The 21,644-nt window shown below is 47.4% G+C and overlaps 1 protein-coding gene across 7 annotated transcripts in view; it reads right to left on the bottom strand.

The window, feature by feature from the left end:
* Nucleotides 1-21,644, bottom strand: part of LOC133350747 (PDZ and LIM domain protein 7-like) — a 61,093-nt gene that overhangs the window by 34,092 nt on the left and 5,357 nt on the right. For all 7 annotated transcript variants that reach the window (XM_061565471.1, XM_061565472.1, XM_061565468.1 and 4 more), the window contains exons 2-3: nucleotides 17,571-17,685; nucleotides 11,466-11,617 (exon numbers count right to left, since the gene is read on the bottom strand). In XM_061565471.1, the coding sequence (XP_061421455.1) occupies nucleotides 11,466-11,617; nucleotides 17,571-17,666 (248 nt within the window). In that variant the 5' untranslated portion in view covers nucleotides 17,667-17,685. The remainder of the gene's footprint in view (nucleotides 1-11,465; nucleotides 11,618-17,570; nucleotides 17,686-21,644) is intronic.

Here is a 21,644-nt window from a genome sequence, read left to right on the forward strand (position 1 = left end):
CCGCGCAGCAACTGTGAGGGGTGACAATGTCCAGTGGCTATGGCTTGAACACTGTCCAACTGAATAGTGGCTATGGCCCCTCATCCGTTCTTAACTGCCCAGAAATCATGTGAAGCGCTCACACGAGCCTGGAGATCACAGGAAAAGAGTTGGGCGATGCTGTGCTGGACAAAGCTGCCTCAGGCAGGCAAGAAGGGGAACACGATGAGCATAATTTTTTAGAGAATAAAGTCAACATCTGAGAGTCTCTGTGCTTAGATGAACACCAAGCCAACACTGACCAAGTATCGAAAATTCCACATTGCAACGGTAGGGGCTTCCAATTGAAATATAACATTCAGTTAACACACATTCCAAGTACAATGCCTCAGTGACATGGAATAATATAGTGTATATGCCTTAATTACGGTCCCAGAAGGCCTTCGGTCTCAATAGTTTATCGCCTCATTGTAAATAAATGTGGTTGGATTAACTGACTGTCTGGCTCGCCGGCTGATGAAACGACTTAGAACTTAACACGTGAAAAAAATCGGTAATTATCCAAAACACAGTATGAATATTCACAGCCATTTTTTAAAGTGCTGCTATGTTTAAGATAGCACTGTATTTTGTTCACACATTTCGAAATAAAACTATAGTGGGCTACGTGATACAGCAATGATATGAGCCCAAGTTGGGCTAGTAGTAGCTGTTAAAGCAATATCTCTTTTATTGGGTCGCTGTGTGGAAACGAAGGGGCCTTAGTGGGGATGGCTCGGTTGAAGTCGCAGGCTGCAGTGCTCCAAAAATATTTTAAAGGGGGTTCACCACCCTAATTATTACTACTACCTCAAGTCAGCGTGGCTAGGGTGACTCAGTGTGTGCGTGTCAGATTCCAGTGGCTCCTATCCAGAGCTGTAAATCAGAGGCTCTGCTTCCCAACACCTCCCATCCCCAAACACATCCCACACCCTTCCTCTCCGCAGCGTTCTCTCTCGCACACAATGCTCCCTATTTAGCCGAATAGGACGGTAAGAGGCATGGTGTTGTTCGTGAACACTTTAATAAGGTGACCGTGACACGCGAGGGGTTGGTGTGGGCCCCCGCCAAAGCAGGCTGCCTTTGTCTCTCCAATGCTTATGTTTGAACATGACACCGAGTAGAAATTTCATATTGAATCGAGCTAGGGGATGGCTGGGACGGGTCCAAATACCACTTGCCACTGATGTTATTCATAGCTGGAAAGGTAATCAAACTCAGGTGGTCAGGATTGTGCTCTCTGTAAGTGCGCAAATCACAGCACCACAGGCCTCCAAAGATCATCATCGCATTTAACAGACTATTAGGGCAAGTGCTGTTCACGAGTATCTATGAAGGCCGGCAAGGTACACGAGGGCGTGGGTGGCCAGCACCACGCCCGACCGCCTTTGTTACCACAGTGGCGATGTTTACACACCGCACCAGGTACTCATTTGAGGCTGAGTCTACCTAGGAGAGGTCCAGGACCGGTTCAGATAATCGTAACTCGTGTTGGCTGTGAACGAGGATCAAACTCGTTTCAATGGGTTCATAGTGAAGCATGCTAACCGTTGCGCCACCGCTCTCCACACACTTGCACACATTCCACACAGAGACGTTGATCCTCATTTAGCCTCATAGCCATAGTGACAAGTGATGCTAGCGAGGAGTCGAGGTGCCAATGCTGGCCATAGCACTGCATGAGAATTCACGTGAGGCTGAGATGATCTGGATGAGACACAGAACAAGCTTAAATACAAATTGTTGATGGTGCTTTATACGGGGAGATATCAAACCCTGTACACTGGGTACCGTACAGCGTGTGCACACACAATAAAACTAAACTATCAACTATTTTTTTTATTTTACCAGGTAAGGCCCACTGAGCTAATTATTTCATTTTCAGAAGGGACCTGGCCACAAATGATAACTCAACGAAGTGGCTTATCGCGTATAAATGTATGGCAGCCAAATACTCTAAACGCATGGCTTGCCATTGAACAAAGACGGTCACTGCATCGTGCTCTTTCAGATGCACTTCTGCGGCCGTCTGGAACACTCTCCCTTCAGATATTATGAAGCCACTGGAGCTATGCACTTTTAAATCTTAATTGAAAACGAATTTCGTTAGAACTCCTTTTTATGTTCAGTTTGTTGTGCTTTCCCCACACCTCTGATCATGGTATGGTATGAAAGAAGTTCAAGATACATTTCTAAATGTGGAGGAAAAAATCGGAGGACCTGAAGAAAAATCCACGTGCCCACGGGGAGAACGTGCAAACTCCAAATATAGAGGCATCAGGGTCGGGATTGAACCAATGACCTCCTGTGCGAGGTAGTTAACATCTCCTTGCCACCATGCCCCCCTGCCAAAAAAACCTCTTTCCTGCTCAGCTGTGATATTTTGTATAACTTAACTTGCAATTGTATATTACATGTATCCTCGTCACTTTTACACACGAGTGCAATTCCATTTGTAATGTTATTGAACTCAATTGTACTACTAATGGCTTTGAAATGTAATTTGTCTGATCCATTTTGCATCAGAGAAAATGCAATTCATTTAATATTTATTGAGTCTGTGCTGAATTTCTTTGGTTGTTTTTTGTTGCTCTAAATTTATAATTCGGTGTTTTTTGCTCCGATTTCTATTTGCTTCATTGGTGTACTTTGCTTTATAGTGTAGTGACATAAGAAGGGAGGGGCTGCTGTAGGCTCTGGGTTTCCAGGTGGGTCCAGACACGTAAGCCTCTGGGCGCCAGGCACTGGGTTCCCAGGGGGTCCAGACGCTTTTAAGCCTTTGGGTGCCAGGCGTTGGGTTCCCAGGCGCTTAAGCCTTTTTGGCGCCGCCAACGGGGGGGGGGGCTGTGTGTGCTCTGTGGGATGTCTGGTGGCGCACACGGCCCCACCCCTCGTCGGACCAGGCATAAAAGGAGAGCTCCCTGGACGATCGGGGCCCAGTTGTAACTCAAGACCCAAGACCCACGACCAGCCATCTGAAGACCCTGGGATGCTGTGAGAGCCAGCGCTGGGACTCTGGAACTCCCGACTCTACGACCTTGTGAGGGCGAGCGTAGCCAGAGTAGAGTATCTAGAGTATCTAGGCTGTGTAGCTAGGCTGTGTACCTAGGCTGTAACAGAGTATCAGGACTGTTGGAGTGTTGTATTGTAATAAAGAAGTTACATCTACAAGTGTCTCCGGAACCCGTTACATTTGGTGTTAGAAGTGGCTATGGAGACAAGAAGTAAGCCACGTACCTTCAGTCCTGACGGCGATGAAGAGGAGCAGGCAGCGATGGGGCGGCCAACGCCGGCCGACAGTGACGCTGCACCGCCGGCCGACAACAACGCCGCACCGTCGGCTGAGCAGCTGTCTGCTCCACCGACCGTCCCCTCTCCAGCGTCGGGAGCAGAGATGGAGGAGGCGCTGCTTCGCCTCGCAGAGCTGCTCTGCGCCACCGCCTCCCTCCTGGGCGAGCTGCGGTGCTCGCGGCCGATGGCAGGAGGGAGAGAGGCGGCGCGGCGCTCGCCCGAGCCCAACGCCGCCGCCATTCCCCCCACGGATGTGAGGGATACTTCCGGGAATGACATCACTTCCACCAAAGGAGCAGTGACCGCTGGGAGCGACGTCACTTCCGGACCCAGCGTGTGCCAACCCGACGACGCCGCGTCATCAGCGCTGCGTCCCTCACCGCCGGGTGACAGCTGTTGGCAACCTAGCACACCGCGTCATCAGCGCTGCGACCGGACAGTGAGGGCGCCATTCTTACTGTAACCAGCGCCGGGGCCGGCACATGGACTGACTCGCTGCTCGCCGCCTTTGCTGTTCTGGCCAAAGGTTGGAGGTCGGGAGACCAGGCCCCTGACACTTCGTACATTTTACGCGCTCCGGATTAATGATTTTTTTGTTGATATTTTCTTCGTTGTCGTCGGGGAGTCGTGACTGTTGTTGGGTAAACTGTGTGGAGCTTCGCCCGTGAGTGTTGTCAATGTGTGTGCGAAACTTTGCTTGTGATTGTTAACAATGTATGGTTTATATTGAGCTTTGTTCGTGATTGTTAATGTATAGCTTGTGCTGTCATTGTTAACGATGTATATACTGTATGGGGCATTTATCTTGAGATGGTGACATGCTGCCAAGGATTGGAATTGTCATGCTGGCTCTCAAATATCTTGGGGTGCAGATCCTGACCAGGATGTCCCAGCGGGTGTTGCGTGTCTAACACGAGAGTTGTGGTCCCGTCATGCTATGGCAGACGGCTTGACCTGACAGCCCGGAGATAGAGACACTCCGTGGCATGTCTAGCCTAGTGGGCTGTGTGCTCACATGGCTCGGAGAGTGTGGTCCCGTCATGCTATGGCTGACGGCTTGACCTGACAGCCCGGAGATTGAAACACTCCGTGGCATGTCTAGCCTAGTGGGCTGCACGCTCACAGAGCTCGGAGAGTGTGGTCCCGTCATAGAATAGCTGACGGCTTGACCTGACGGCCCGGAGGTTGAGACCCTCCGTGGTACGTCTGGAGCTGTAGGCTCGCCCTGACGGCCCGGAGATTGAAACACTCCGAGGCGCGTTGAAACAGTGGGCTGGAGATTCGTGGTGTTCAGGTGTAGTTGTCCCGTTACGTTGGGACTGTATCCCTCAGTTGTTAGGGTGCATGTTGTGCAGGGAGTGAACAATGGGTCGTCTCAGATCGGTCGGTACAGCTATATGCTGCGATGCGAGTCTTGGAGAGAGGTTGGGTCTCAGATCGGTCGGTACAGCTATATGCTGCGATGCGAGTCTTGGAGAGAGGTTGGGTTTCAGATCGGTCGGTACAGCTATATGCTGCGATGCGAGTCTTGGAGAGAGATTGGGTCTCAGATCGGTCGGTACAGCTATATGCTGCGATGCGAGTCTTGGAGAGAGATTGGGTCTCAGATCGGTCGGTACAGCTATATGCTGCGATGCGAGTCTTGGAGAGAGACTGGGTTGAAGTCCCCCCCGATATGGCCGACGTGCGCGGTTTTAGGATGGAGATGCCACGTTGGAAAGGCGGGGTGTGCAAACGGTTGACATGTAATGTCGGTGGTGGTCCTCATTGAGGGCTGCTGGGACGCAAGCACAGGATGCCTTGGAGATGCGGTTCGCGCGTGCGGCCACCATTTATGGACAGGAGCAGGCAGATTTATTTTGGTTGTGTCATGTAAATTTTATATATATATTTAAAAATGTAGATACTGGAGCAGCCCTGAAGTGCGACTTCTTTGCCCAGTACATGGGTCGGCCCTGAAGTACGACTTCTCGACCCGGGACGTAGACAGACGTCCGGATAAGTGTGTGTAGAGGGATGCTCGACATGTTAGTCTTCGCCTTCTCTCCACCTGACGGATGGGAGGCTGGCAGAGTGGTGTGGATCCCTGCCATCCATGCGGTGGTTATGTGATTTCGGTTCGATTACCGGTGTTGGTTGTGCATCCAACGCGTCGGAATCTGTATATTTGTTGTTGTTAATTCCCCGTTTTCTATGCGGATCCCGAGGAGGGCTAGGTGTGCCGCGGGTCGTTTGTTCACGTGTCATTGCTTCACCTTTTTGTTGATTGATGCTTGTATATAGTGTAGAGTTGTACAGGTTGGTTATGGTTTTTATGGTTGCTTTCTTGTTCTCTTTTCTTTTCCTGTTGAGGCTCGCATATTTTTTTTTCTCTCTCTCCCTTTCGTTAATTTAAACTTTCTAATTATTGACAGCCGGGACGGCTGGAGGCTACGTAGAGGGGGGTAATGTAGTGACATAAGAAGGGAGGGGCTGCTGTAGGCACTGGGTTCCCAGGGGGTCCAGACGCTTTTAAGCCTTTGGGTGCCAGGCGTTGGGTTCCCAGGCGCTTAAGCCTTTTTGGCGCCGCCAACGGGGGGGGGGGGGGCTGTGTGTGCTCTGTGGGATGTCTGGTGGCGCACACGGCCCCACCCCTCGTCGGACCAGGCATAAAAGGAGAGCTCCCTGGACGATCGGGGCCCAGTTGTAACTCAAGACCCAAGACCCACGACCAGCCATCTGAAGACCCTGGGATGCTGTGAGAGCCAGCGCTGGGACTCTGGAACTCCCGACTCTACGACCTTGTGAGGGCGAGCGTAGCCAGAGTAGAGTATCTAGAGTATCTAGGCTGTGTAGCTAGGCTGTGTACCTAGGCTGTAACAGAGTATCAGGACTTTTGGAGTGTTGTATTGTAATAAAGAAGTTACATCTACAAGTGTCTCCGGAACCCGTTACAATAGTATTGCTTGTTATTTTGGTGACACAGGTCACTCTTGTGAATGAATCTCATTCTCACCTGGTTAAACAAAATAAACTTCAACTCAAACACTGCCACTCTCTCTCTCTCTCTCTGCTCTTATAAACAATTCACGACACCTACCCATTTCATTCACCTTCACAATATCAACATCTGTGTGCAGTTGCATCGTGAGTGGAGGGATCTGTTTAAGATCACTCGGGGGTCAGAGTATTCGGCGATGTATTTTACAAAAGGCAGTTCAAATAACACCTCGCACCATCTACTCAGAAATAAATCTAAAGGAAGTTATTTGGTAAGAGCTGTTTCACCAGATGTGTACCAAGGAGGACGTCCTCAAGCTGGGCTAGAGGCAGCAAAACATTCAAAATCAACCATCCATGCTTGCCCCATTGTGCGGCAATAATCTCGGGCGTTGGTTCTCAGTCTGTAGTGGAAATTCTACATTCCTATGGTAGAAGGTGGGAACGAGTATCTCCACAACATAATCACCGTTGACTTTGAAACAATTTGTGCAGCTGCATGAGGTGGGTGATTACTTCGCTCACGCCGGAGGAATCATTAGGCTGAGTCAACACCCGACCTGAACTTGAACTCACAACTATGAACACACAAAAAAGGCTTTCTCAGCCACCGGCGTCAGTACCAGGGCTAGAATGTGGTGCGAGCGCTCATAGGAATTCAACACAGATCTCCTAGTAGCAGGTGTGGCCAATTTGAGGTTAACTGCAGACAGAATGTACCAACGAGTGCATTGTGTTTCACCTGAACCTAATTAGCCTTACCTGGCCAGTGACAATTCACATACTCTGTGATAAATCACTCAGCGTGTTTGTCTCAAGTCCTGGGTGTCTTGACAACGGTACAGGTGATGCGGCCTGCATTACAACACCTGTTCCACCAGTGAGCCACTCCCAATATCCCCACTTCACCCCAGAGATTCAACTGCATCACAAGGTAAAAGATATGGAGGCTGGTTAGCAAAAAGACACAAAAACAAAGATCCCCCGTGTAGCATTAACAGACTGTTGGGGCAAGTGCTGTTAGCCAGTACCTATGAAGGCCGGTACAGCAACACGCCCGGCCGCCTTTATCTCCCCAGTAGTGATGTTTTTGCATCGCACCAGGAATTCATTTAAGGCCGAGTCGACCTAGGGGAGGCCCAGGACCGGTTCAGATAATTATCACTGTTGTTGGCCCTGAGCAGGAATCATACTTGAGTTGCCGAGTTCGTAGCGCCGCGCACCCCACAGACAAACAGACACACACCCACACAGCGCGCTCCGTGAAACTGACACTAATGGCTTGTTTTCTGAGTGCTGTCATGCTGTGGCCATTTGCTAAAATAAAGTATTATCCCAGCTCTCCAAAATATTCATGGGGGAGCCCACTTGGGGGCCCTGCGCTGGACGGTTCCAGTAACTCAAAGCGCAGCCGTTGCTTATAAATCGCGGCTCACTCACGGCCACAAACCTCTCAGCCGCACGACAAATACCTCGCACGCTCAAAATCTTCTCCAAAGTTCCCTGGCTGCAAAATGGAACCCTTCCTCACCCTCCGACTAAAGCCGTTCGCGGATACTACAGTGTGCATTTCAGTGACGATGAAGTCAACGTGAGTTTATGTTTCCTGAAGATCGTGGCAGAATTTGTTTTCTCTTCATGTTCATTTTGTGCCAGGGTAACGGTGAAGGTCATAAGTACTTCAACAACATCGTAAAGCTCGGATGGAATTGAAAATCCAGACATTTATGTTTCTGGTTGCGTGCTTTGAGGTTAAACCAGAAAATATATAAGATGTAAATAAGGAAATATGCCCCAGTAATAATAAAGTGCAATAATTGGGAGGCACCCTCGCGACCACAGTTATGTGTATTTTTAAATCCTTTATATTAAGTTCGCTTGCTTGCTTAGGACCGTGCAAATCTTTCGGTCGTTTTTAACCCACTTCCCGTGAGCCAATCGAGCTGACATTTTTCACACAGACTCGTTGTGCGTGACAATTAATGTTCGTGAAATTTTTTTTCCATAGGTGGCAGCCATCTCAAGCCAGAGGACGAGAGGACTCTAGCCGCCACGCATATAAAGGATTTATAGTGAAAAACTTTGTTTTTACGGGTTATACTTATTAAATCCTTTATATTAAGTTCACTTGCTTGCTTGCTTGCGTGCTTACGACCGTGCAAATCTTTCGGTCGTTTTTTAACCCACTTCCCGTGATCCAATCGAGTTGACATTTTGCACACAGACTCGTTGTGCGTGACAATTTTTTTTCATGAAAATTTTTTTCCAAAATTTTCCACTTTTTAGGAATTTTTTTTTAAATATTTAATTTAAAATACCAATGTGATAAAAATGAAACTCTTACTCAAGAAAAACAGAAATGAATAATAAAATAAAACCGATGCCACGCATATAAAGGATTTATAGTGAAAAACTTTGTTTTTACGGGTTAATTTTTTATGCACCATGTATTGAAAAATTGTGTACATTCAAAAATATTTCCCAACTGTGCTGCCACGGAGGAGTATTTAACCTTTGTTTAATGAGCGACTCTCACAGTATTTTATCTAACAATACCAACCTGAAAGCTTTGCTCAAGCTAAACCAACAAGTCACTTAAAAATGTGAAATCAAAACAAAGAAAGAAGCATTAAATGGCAAGCGAGTGGAAATCTCATCACCCGTGATGACCGCACACACAGAGAGAAGGAAGGAATGCATTGGAACGAGGCGGTCTCGCAGAGAAGAAATCCCCACTCGGCCCCAACTGTGAAGTGCAAGGACACGGCTGCTTTTTAGTTTCCACCAGTCACATCAACATTGGCCATTCAGCTCCCCCCCGTATCCCACCCCGTGCCGGCACAGACTCCCACACTACCCACGACTGCACCATATCTGCTTTGCTGCAGGTAGTGGGGTGCCATGGTGATGAGAAGTCAACTACCTCGCCTGGTATACAGGAGATGGTGAGTTTGCATGTCTCTCTCCCCGTGGTTACGTGGATTTTTCTCCAGGCCCTCTGGTTTTTCCTCTCCACATTTAGAATAGTCATGCGTTCAGAGTATTAGGCTGCTATACATTTCTACGTGATAAGCCACTTCGTTGAGCTATCATTTGTGGCCAGGTGGCTTCTGAAAAAGAGCTATATAGCTCAGTGGGCCTGACCTGGTTAACTTAAAATAGTGTTATTTTATCTTTTTGGTTCTTTCGGTAAAGTCACGTAGAAGGGAAGTAATAAAATAATACAAATAAAACATAATAAAATACTTCTCACGACGTTTCGGCCACAACGCAAGCAGCCGTCCTCAGGTGAAGAACATGTCTGTCGATAAGACAGAGTCTAAATGACACGTCTTAGGCTTGGAGTGTCTATTTAAGCTGTGAGGGAGGAGGAAGAGAGCCTTGACAAAAGAATTTGCATTTGAAGAGGAATTTAGAATATTTATGGGAAATGCAGGAATGCGAATAGTACTTATTTTGAAATGCGTGGGAGGTGGGCACTATTCGCATTCCTGCATTTCCCATAAATATTCTAAATTCCTCTTCAAATGCAAATTCTTTTGTCAAGGCTCTCTTCCTCCTCCCTCACAGCTTAAATAGACACTCCAAGCCTAAGACGTGTCATTTAGACTCTGTCTTATCGACAGACATGTTCTTCACCTGAGGACGGCTGCTTGCGTTGTGGCCGAAACGTCGTGAGAAGTATTTTATTATGTTTTATTTGTATTATTTTATTACTTCCCTTCTACGTGACTTTACCGAAAGAACCAAGAAGATGAATTCCTGCAGTCACGAAAGCTTTAAATCGAAGTGTTATTTTAGTTTTATAGTTTACAATCGAGCGGTTTGCACATTGGCTCACTCAGGAGGTTTGTCACGGTGGTTTCCTTTTCATTAGTTTTTCCTTTTCGCTAATTAATGTCAAACTATCATTATTATTTATTATTAACTACTACGATAGTGCACCCATGATAGTCCCACTGAGTCTTAAGACTCTTTTTTCAGGAGGGTCCTGCAACGTCGTTTGTAGTCGGGGGATGATGTTACCGTACTGTGTAATCCCAATTTAGTAATTTGCAGCAAATTTATCAGAATTGGAATGGTTGGCCAGTACGAATTAGATTGTATGTTTTTTATTTAACTATGAGTGGAAACCAGTGAACTCCAGCAGAACAGAGGGAACATACAAACTCCACAGAAAGGCACCCCAATTGGGGATTTGCTGTGAGATGCCCTGCCACATAACTGTGCGAGTGCGCAAACTTCACACACACACTCTCACGTCCTGGTCAGCAGCCTGCATGCATTGCCTCCTCATAGCCATCATCTTTATACCAAGTAATCGCATGTCTCTCGCATGGGGCGACATTCACATCTTAAAAAAATGGGCCAATGCAATTCTTTGATAATTATTTGCCCCATTCGTGATGATAGAGAGCATTAGCATATTTTTGTAAAAAAATTATACAGAAAGGAATATTCCAATCTATAATCTCAGTGCGATACCCCCGCAACTCTTCAAAACCAGCAGCCACAAACATTATCAAACGTTCTACAATTTTAAAAGTGATCTGGATGAAACCCGCCAGATGATTTTCGCTGAAGTGCCCTCAATTATGGATTCATGGAACACACACCCAAAATAATACGTGGCTTTCATCTTGCAGACACACACGTGTAGGCTATGTGACTCTGACTTCATGACTTGAGATTGACGCTTCGTTACCGAGAATAAAATGCAATAAAATTATGGTCAGGGGTGCTTCAGCAACATCGTTGCGAAGCTCTCATCATCTGTTTACAAAAACAATAGTGTTATTTAAACTTACATGGCGAGAAAACATTGATCCAGAAGGCCAAAGACTCGACTAAACGTTAGCTTTTTTGTAGTTGTATTGCCTATAACATTTGACACATGAGTTTGAAAGCTTGCTGTGTTTTAGATTGTGTTACTGTAATGTGTATGTTTACATGCAGCAGCAGCACGGTAATTGTGAATGTGGCCCTCTGGCGACTGTGACTGCGGTGCTGTGATGTTGAACACGGCCCATTAGTTGCTGCTGTCTGTCGATTGAGCAGACTTGGGGTGGAGCTGGAATGATGATCATTATGTTAACCTAGAATGTGACCGACCGTTCTACATTAACATAACGAGAAACAAGTGTCTCCAGTGGTGGAGACACGGCGGCGTGCCTCACCGCTGCAGGGTGAGGCGCAGATTGCCCACGCTGTTCTTGATCTTCGTCTGCGCCTCCAGGTGCGTCATGCTGTCAGTGGGTGTGCCGTCGATCTGCAGCACCACGTCCCCGGGCACCACGGTGGCCTGAGCCGCTTTGCTACCCGGGCTTATCTGCACGCGGTGGAAAGAGACGGGATCGGATTTGAGGACATGTGAAGGAGCGCCGCTCGCGAGCAGCAGGAAGGGCACACGGTTCCCGCCTAGTCACGCGTGCCAAACTGGGCACCATAACGCACATTTGGCACTGCCCATCTGACTCCGCTCTTTAAATTTTGTGTGAACATCGGCAACGACCTATTTCAACGGGGCTATCCAAGATGCACGAATGTGGGCCCCCCTCCCAATGGCGGAGCCAGGCTTTTCAGGTAGGGGGGGCAACCCCTCCAGCAATGAAAAATTATACTAGTTGTTAGTAAGTAAGGACTTGTCCCTTGCTTTTTATTCGACGCGTGTGCGGCACTGGCGCAGCCATCGATTGAGGGTCGAATTAGAACTGTGATCGGCATCGCGCTCGCTGAAGGTGAATGCCTTCAGGGAAGTAGTGCACTGTATACGCAACTGCGCACAATTCTGAGTCACTTATAACTGCTTTGCCTTTACTTATTGCCAATTATGGACTCAGACTATTGTCCTGTCATCTCATAGAGTCCCTGGCACATAATACTATGCTACACAGTGGCAGTGGGGGTCGAAAAATGCCAATGTATTACTAATAAACCCCAATGATCTGATCGAAATTAGAGATTTCGGTCGGATCATTTAGGGGGCACGTGCCACCCTACCCCCCCCCCACACTAGCTCCGCCAGTGCCCGCTCCTTCCCCCCCCCCCCCCGATACACTTTTACTGAAATAGCTACAAATGTTTTTAACCCCGTATACAATGATATATATATAGTTCTCATACTAAAAAAAAATCTTCTTAAAATATTTTTACTTGTTTATATCTGTTGATTCGGGGCGCCATTGTGGCCGACTGGGCCGCTATGCATCGCATAACGCTGCCACGTACCCCCCTCCCCCATAGCTGCGCCTCTGGATATCCGGCATACGGCTCCCGGGCACCGCACGTTCAGCACTGGCCATCTGACCCCGCTCTTTTCATGTTGTGTGGACATTGGGCACACATTGCCCTCGGCCTTTGTCCACACCGGGCAACTCAAGAGCTGACCCTGTAGTTGGGCTACCGACTCGAAAGAGCTTGGAAAATCATGCCCATCCCAACAGCCGGTGCGATCTTCGATTGCAAGAAACACCCAGTGGTACATGTAAAGTGTGGTAACATATATAAAACACGCATGTACATTGCTGAGATGTGTTTTCATGAAGTACTGCAGATAGTGAACACACAACAATTATGGAGTAAGACAAACCTACGTAATTGCACACAGCAGCACAAATGATAGAACTGAGTGTAGGCAGCAACGTGTGGAACATACACACTCACCGCTTTGAAAAAGCAACTGAGCCATGATCCCACCAATTAGCGTTAACCACCAGCAGGCATTTAATTTGTTCACTTGAATAATGGGCGCAATTATTATTATATATATTTCCCTTCACATTTTAAACGTTATATTACCTATCGGCAATTGAATTGCCTACATTAATAAACATATACAGTATTTTAACTACGACGCATCAGCTTTCATGCCACGGAGAGAGAATTACGAGATTATTTAACAAGCGCTCCTCATGCATATTTCAATAGAACAAAGCGGCCGTTGTCAGAGAGGCTGTCTGAGCGGCTCGCAAGGGGTTAGTCAGCAAGCCCAAACAGGGGCAGGTGCAATGTAGTCTGTACTACAAAGGCAAACGTCTCCTGTGTAGCCTTAACAGACTGTTGGGGCAAGTGCTGTTAGCAAGCACCTATGAAGGCCGGCACGGCACACGAGGTGGTGGGTGGCCAGCATCACGCCCGGCCGCCGTTGTCTGCCTAGTGACTCATTTGAGGCTGAGTCAATCGAGGAGAGGCCCTGGACCGGTTCAGATATACGTCACTTTTATTGGCCGTGAGCGGGAATCGAACTGGGATTGCCCAATTTGTAGCACAGCGCGCTAACCACTACACTGCACACACACACACCCTAAACACAACGTCCAGTTTATAACTACACTGTGAGAGCAAGTATGTATATATGTTGAACTTCTTTCACACGGTATACGTAGCCAAGCGTACTAATCGGAGGTGCTAATCGGAAGTACTGTTAGCGAGCACCTATTAGCAACGATGCCATAAAAGGGGTGGTGCGTCTCCCCAGTGCTGGTGATTAAACACAACAGGCACAGTTCTGATGCAACGTACCACCCATGTTAGACAAGGGCGGGAGTCGAACTCGGCTTACCAGGCTCGTAGCACAATACTGCCCCATCACTCGCAAACACCTTTCACACACGGAGTAAACAGTGTCCTTGGTGACGGGGCCATGACTCCACACCTCCTCACTTAATCCACTGCCAGCCACATTACCACTCAGAAAATCATTAAAGCTGAGAGCACACACTATTGTGATAGTATCCAAGTGCTCTGCTATAGACCATTCTTCCGCACGCCTGAAGCAACTTTCACTCATGTATATGCTCACTACATGCGTGTACATAAAATATACAGCCCCTTGTAAATCCACTGCTGGATGAAGGCCTTTCCAGGCTATCAAACAAAGGCGTTGTTTGATCATACTTTGACCAAAGAGAGGAATGCAAAATAGGTTGAGATACCGCTTGCCCTGGGTTCTGGGAATCGGAACTTAGTGCACAGAGTTCACAGCACAGTGTTAACTAATGCACCACTGCTCCTCTGTGTATATATTACATTTCTCCCATGGATGGTCTTAAAAACGTGGCTCCCCCTCAGGGCATACGTACGCCAGATACGTACACCAGTGGCGCTAATGTGATAGCTCGAGGGACAACAGCTGTGTTCTTTACTCCCCCCTCCATTGCTCACTCTCTGTAAAATGTCACACGTCCCAATGGAGAGCTTATATACATTTGGAGATACAGAGCATGGATTTAAAATGTCATTATACGGAGAGGTTATTCACTGCAATGCACCTTTTCACATTTGCTCATCTCCGTTCAAATGCGAATTAGTAGGCAGTTACGCATCGCAAGCGATTAAAGCCCTGGATCACGAAGTGCAGCCAAAACGATTGCCAAATTAATGTGTTACGTCCGTGGTAGTTCAGCTACTAGTCCCTAATGAGGGTCCCCTTCATGGTCCTTTAGTTTCCTTCCGCACCGATGCTTTGCCGCCAGCGATCGCGTGGCTTCTGAAAGCTCATTCTGGAACTGTGCAGTGGAAAAAGTTGCTCAGTTGGCTCATTGCGTTTTGCTCTAATATTCCCCAGTGTCTTCACAGCAAGTTCCTCTCACAGAAGGTTTTTTTCCATCGCAATCTGTACTTAGGCTGTTGTAACACGGCGAGAATTTCCGAGGGAGATTTTACTAGTTTAGCGCAAAAAAATTGACGTTGCCTGATTGCTCTTTGTCCACGCTAACTCACCAGGTGCCAAGCCTCATAGTGACAAGGCCTGCTTGTAACAATGACCTGGTGAATCAGGTGATGCTGCATATACACCTTATTTGGGAACAGAATATAAGAATGACTTAAACATATTTTAAATGCAAAAAGTATCTGATTTCTCTCACCCCCATCAACGGTTACTTAATCACCCCACGAACTCTTCAACGTGCCCATGTACGGTGCACATCTGACAGAGGGGCTTTCATCCCCCATGACCTCCCCCAAACACAATATCACTCATCGGCCTCAACTCTCTGAAGCTTGCGCACACACACACACGAGCATACTTGTGCCAGCGGTGGGAATCTGGGACATTCATCCGAGGTGACTGCTCGCCTTGTCGATCGAGCCTGGACACGCCACGTCCGCACACCGGAGGCACACATGCAACCGAACCCCCACAATGTGCACAACGGCGCCGGGATTACGTGTGCGGCTGTTGGCCCACGTTCCGAATCACAAACAGCGAATGGAGCGTCTCTCCGAAATGCTTGGCAATTCAACGGCCCATACAGGGCTGTTCATTACAATTGAAGCCACAGAAACAGCTGCCGCCACTGTAGCCTTTTGCGCTGCCAATTTGACAAATACGGGTTCCTAGTGTTAATATTTTTATACCTTCAGCATTGTTCCAGGAACCAAATGTCACATTTTAAAAGATCATCGAGGCGATGCAGAGGTGGACCTGAATGCTGCAGGAGCGAACAAATTTGTGCATTTCTGCAACCCCACACTTAGCGAGCAGCTGTTGTTGTCACGGCGTTAAGAGATCTCAATCGGCACTGTCACTCATTTCTCCGCTCGATGAGCCAACGCTATTATTTTGTGAGTAACTGCAGTGTACAGACTGGGTGACACAGTGCTCGACATGGGCCTCTAGGATGGGCCCGGGGCACCACTGGCTGCCAGGTGTTGCTTGCAGATACATGTGGTGATTCACCTTTATGCTCAGCATGAATACTTCATTAGATCTCACTGAGCGCAAAGCAGAGGACGCAAAGTGGATTTCTCAACACAATGAGCGCACGTGATAGCAGACCAACGTCCACAAAATGTTAAATAATCAAACGCGGTTTACATAAGTGTATGTTATTATTCGTTGTATCGTGCTTGTTTACCCAGGAACGCCTCACTCAGTCTCAAGACTCTTTTTTGGATGGTCCTGCCAAGCTTTTGCAGTAGCGGGGCAATGTTACTGCTGTGTGTTAGTGTGTAGTCCAAATTGAGTGATTTGCAGGTAATTATTCCGCATTGGGATGTTTTGACCAAAACCAGTTCTGTTGTGTGTGTTTTTTTAAACCATGGCATGAAACCGGAGAATCTGGAGGAAACCCATTGCAAAACAGGGGAGGAGAACATTGAAACTCCACGCAAAGAGGATTATGAATTGGGAATCAAACGTAGGCCCTTCCTTCTTTCTGCGAGGCACACATGTTAGCACTGCACCACCCTGTCACCTGATTAACACTTTTTAGCGCATGGATGAGAACGATTCACCATCCTTATCACTATAAAACACTACATTGTTAATATACAGGGCAAGAATTTCACTAAGCTAATGCTTCAGGAAGCAGCCCTTCTTCAGCACAGAGAACACAACAGAGGTGATTACTCTCGGTTGAAGACGTCATTTTTCAATGTGGTGCCTCATGAAGAATATAAAGTTTAGCAAAAACATCTGTATAGTTTTTTTTTATATCAACAAATATAAATCAACAAATATGACGAGTAAATGTAAGCTTACGCATATTGTACATTTACACACGGCTGATAAGTAACCTGGCTAATCCCTCACCTTTCCCAAGTCGAACCTAGCTGCTGGTGATTGTACTGGTGTCAGGCAAAGCAACGATCCTTTTGGGCTCTTCCCAGCGTTTGTCTACAGGCTTTCACATCAGGTGTGCAGCAGAGCGGACATAAATACACACACTGGTTCCCATGCAGTTTCACAGACTGCTGGGGTGATTTCTATTTGTGAACAGCTACGGAGGCCGGCACAATACATGAGGGGGTGTTTGAGGGTACACCACACCAGGCCTCCTTTGCCTACCCACAATGATGATCACACACTGCAGCATGCACTCGTCTTCATTTTAAGTTAATCTACGAGAGGCCCAAGAGAGGTTTCGAAGACACTTCCAACTCACAGGCGTTGTCTCAGAATTTAAATGAGGTCGTTGGGAATTTCAATGCAGTGCGCTGACCATTGCACACTACAAATATGTGCACCCACGCACAGCACCCACACACTCATATACAAGGGCACTGCTCACGCATGTACACACAAGAGACACACTAAACCTTGTGGCTCACAGGAGGCCTCGTTCTCTATATAAACCTGCGGCCACAAAGGGCCCTGTGCCCTACAGAAGGGTTACGGGTGATCACTGGCAAAAGCCAGGTTATGGGTAGGAGGGTGAGATTGCGTGGAAGGATTAGTGGTTATGTGAGTGAGTGGGTGAGAGGGTAGTCAGTGCGTGAGTTGGTGGGTGGGCGAGTGGATCTGTGAGTGAGTCGGTGAGTAATGAGCGAGGTCTTACCCGCGAGATGGTGAGAGGCATGTTGAAATCCTTCCCACCCTGCAACCGGAAGCCCCATGGTGCGGGCCCGTGCAGCGTCACTGCATAGTTGCTCATGATTCAGCTCTGGCCAGGACTGCAGACAAAGACAAACACACAGACAAAGACCCCGTCTGTAGTTGACAACACAGAGTGCGGGGGAGCGCTGCTGCTCATGCGCACTGATGAAGGTCATCACGGCACATGAAGGGGTGGTGGGGATAGGTGCTACGCCTGGCTATCACCGCCTTCGTCTCCTCAGAGTATGCGTTTATTCACAGTACCAGGTGCTCATTTAAGGCTGAGACTACCTCGGAGAGGGCAGGAACCAGTTCAGATATTCAAATACAGAATCCACACGACAAACAATGACACCTGACCTCTGAGACAGAACAGCTGTGGGGATATATTTCAAGAACTATTCAATGGCTGTTTGAAAGACCAGTTAGCAATCTGAACATGTAGTTGTATGTGCAAATGACATGAAAAGTTTAACTTAAATAAGTGAGTCTTTACAACACATTAGCTATTACATATTGACTGAGACATTCTGTTTTTCTTAACATTTAGTCTCCCTCCATAGAAGTATTCTCTTTTAATATACGGACTGATAATGTGTGGTGATAATATGTATGCACTTTTAACTTCTTTCACATTGTATACAGAATGGGCACCCTTCATGGCTGCAGTATGTCCAGGATGAAGCAGGTTAACTTCATGCAAGACAGGCAATGAACCGCTGGTATAAACTTGACAAATGTACATAATTATAAACGTCTACACACCTACTATGAAACCTCTCAGGTAAATTGTTAACTGGCACAAGTTAATTGTGCGAGTGTTGTGCAATGGCAGGTGCTCACATTCCATTAAGTGGCTGAACCCAAGTCGCTCCTGGACAGACACAGAATCCATCGCGAGATTGCAACAACACTGCCAGCAGCACCGCAGACATCACAAAGTGGCTCCTTTACCTCGACAGCGCAAGTCAGAGACCACGGCCCAACAGTGGCTACCATTGATTGACCCCAACAAGAAAGCCATTGAGAGGAGGCTTTGCCTTTTTGAGAGCGCCAACATTTTAAAAACAGATTTCCTTTAAAAGGCAGAATCAAAACGTGCGGTACTACAACGCCCGCCGCTGTTAAATATAAAGAGGTCCGTTCCAGATGAAAATCACCCATGTTTTGCAAAATCAAGCAAAGGGTTTTGCGAAATGTAATGCAGACACTCATAGAACACACGACCCCACAATCCTCACATTCTTTCCACTGGCTTTAAATCCAGTGGCTAATCAGTTACCTCCAAAAGTCTGGCATTGCCTATCATCTATAGAAAATGGTGTATGTGTGTGTGTGCATCGTGTGTTGGAATATTAAGTCTCGTTGTCCAAACATCCGGCTGCCAGGCGGCTCAGTGGTAGAAAAGCTCACAATCAGAAGGTTGTGAGTTCACATCCTGGGTGGGGTTTGATTCATCCCATCATCCCTCTGGGATTGATACAAGAGTACCGTGTTGTGAGGAAGTGAACAATGGTTGTTATAAACTTGTCCATGCCATAGCACTGGGGAATTTTCACCATTGTCTCAGGGCTATAAACAGTATCGAGCATAGCCTCAATGCCAATTTGAGTAGGGAATAATTGTCTTTACATATATATAAAACAACCTGCGGTGGTTCACCTGTAAATAACTACAATTTGTTGATGACCTCCAACAAAACCCGCTTTATTGTATGTTGCAAAAAGTATCGGTTCTTGTTGGCACACTATCACCAGGAGAAACATGAAGGGGTGGCAGGTGATGCAGACATAATCTTCACCACAATTATGGGGTGGGGGGGGGGGATTTCTGAAATTTAGTCGTTGCTACTGTTGCTGCAGAGTGTGTTGTGGGGTGAGGTGGTGGTGGTGCCCTGCAGACGACACGGCTGTGTAGTCTAGCGCCCGGCTGCCACTTAATAAGAATTAACGAAATCCTCAACGATGAATTCACATGAAGCATGTACTCAGTGCAGTGGGGGGGGGGGGGGGGGGGGGGCGGCATGACAGCGCGTCACCTGCAAACACCTTTTTCAAAGGAGCATTTCTCTCAATCATGGGGACAACGCGCTCGCTTGGGAAACTGAGTCAGGGTTAAGGGAAGCACCTGCCTGGCCTCAAATAGGCTCTGCTGCCACTGTGAGTCACTGTGAATTCTCTGTGTGACCACGTTGTGAGCGATGGAATCTCGCAGACGAGCTGTCCCCCCCCCCCCCCCCCCCCGCTTCTTGGCATAGAGACCTGAGACCCACGGGGTGCTGCCGCCTCACTGACACGGGGATCAGTGAAACAACTTTAACCCTGAACATTGCCTCCTGCTCCCTCCCTCCCTGCTCCCAACACCCATCCCAGCCTGGCCTCCCCACACCACCATCACCACCACCACCCCCTATCAGTGTCACTCACGCAAGGCCCTCAGCTGACCTGTCTGGGAGACCTCAGAGGAATCACAAACTGGCCTCACATTGATCTAGATTCTTATATATTGAATTGTTGCACTGTAGTAATAGTTTAAAAGGTCAACGCGACTTCTTCAAATTGGAATGTGCAAGTGCTCATTCTCATTGACAACCAGAGCCAATGATGGAAATCTCATATTCCTATGGCAGGCTTGACTCAATGCATATTTGAGCCATTGTTAACATTCTATAAAGTGTTATTAATTTAGTCAACTCAGAGGCATAAAGGGCTGGCCCCTATTGGAATGTTAACTTTCAACCTTCCAATTACTGGTGTCTTATATGGCAGTCATAGTTGTACCCTTTACTTTAGCAGGTAAACCACAGTGACAGAATACATCTCATGCTCAAGCAATATCCGAGATAAACACTATTAATGATCATGACCAGGCATGATCAATCCACTGCTGGATGTGAATTTCCCCATGCCATTACCATCCCATAGAATCCAGTGATCCCAATGCTCCATCTCCACGGTGGCCGTTCTGTTGGATGTGTTCTCTCCTTGGGCTGCCATTCTATCCCAGAGATAGTCCACTACTCGTAATCCCTTCCAGAGGAGATGTGCTCTGCCCAAGCCAATTTACTTTCTTCAGTCATACAGTGAGGGAAAAAAGTATTTGATCCCCTGCTGATTTTGTACGTTTGCCCACTGATAAAGAAATGATCAGTCTATAATTGTAATGGTATGTTTATTTGAACAGTGAGAGACAGAATAACAACAAAACAATCCAGAAAACGCATGTCAAAAATGTTTAATGAGGGAAATAAGTATTTGACCCCTCTGCAAAACATGACTTAGTACTTGGTGGCAAAACCCTTGTTGGCAATCACAGAGGTCAGTCGTTTCTTGTAGTTGGCCACCAGGTTTGCACACATCTCAGGAGGGATTTTGTCCCACTCCTCTTTGCAGATCTTCTCCAAGTCATTAAAGTTTCGAGGCTGATGTTTGGCAACTCGAACCTTCAGCTCCCTCCACAGATTTTCTATGGGATTAAGGTCTGGAGACTGGCTAGACCACTCCAGGACCTTAATGTGCTTCTTCTTGAGCCACTCCTTTGTTGCCTTGGCCGTGTGTTTTGGGTCATTGTCATGCTGGAATACCCATCCACGACCCATCTTCAATGCCCTGGCTGAGGGAAGGAGGTTCTCACCCAAGATTTGACGGTACATGGCCCCGTCCATCGTCCCTTTGATGCGGTGAAGTTGTCCTGTCCCCTTAGCAGAAAAACAACCCCAAAGCATGTTTCCACCTCCATGTTTGACGGTGGGGATGGTGTTCTTGGGGTCATAGGGAGGATTCCTCTACCTCCAAACACGGCGAGTTGAGTTGATGCCAAAGAGCTCCATTTTGGTCTCATCTGACCACAACACTTTCACCCAGTTGTCCTCTGAATCATTCAGATGTTCATTGGCAAACTTCAGACGGGCATGTATATGTGCTTTCTTGAGCAGGGGGACCTTGCGGGCATTGCAGGATTTCAGTCCTTCACGGCAGAGTGTGTTACCAACTGTTTTCTTGGTGACTATGGTCCCAGCTGCCTTGAGATCACTGAC

Source organism: Lethenteron reissneri, chromosome 34 (assembly GCF_015708825.2).
Source record: "Lethenteron reissneri isolate LAM-NWPU_2019-01 chromosome 34, ASM1570882v1, whole genome shotgun sequence".
Lineage (NCBI taxonomy): Eukaryota > Metazoa > Chordata > Hyperoartia > Petromyzontiformes > Petromyzontidae > Lethenteron > Lethenteron reissneri.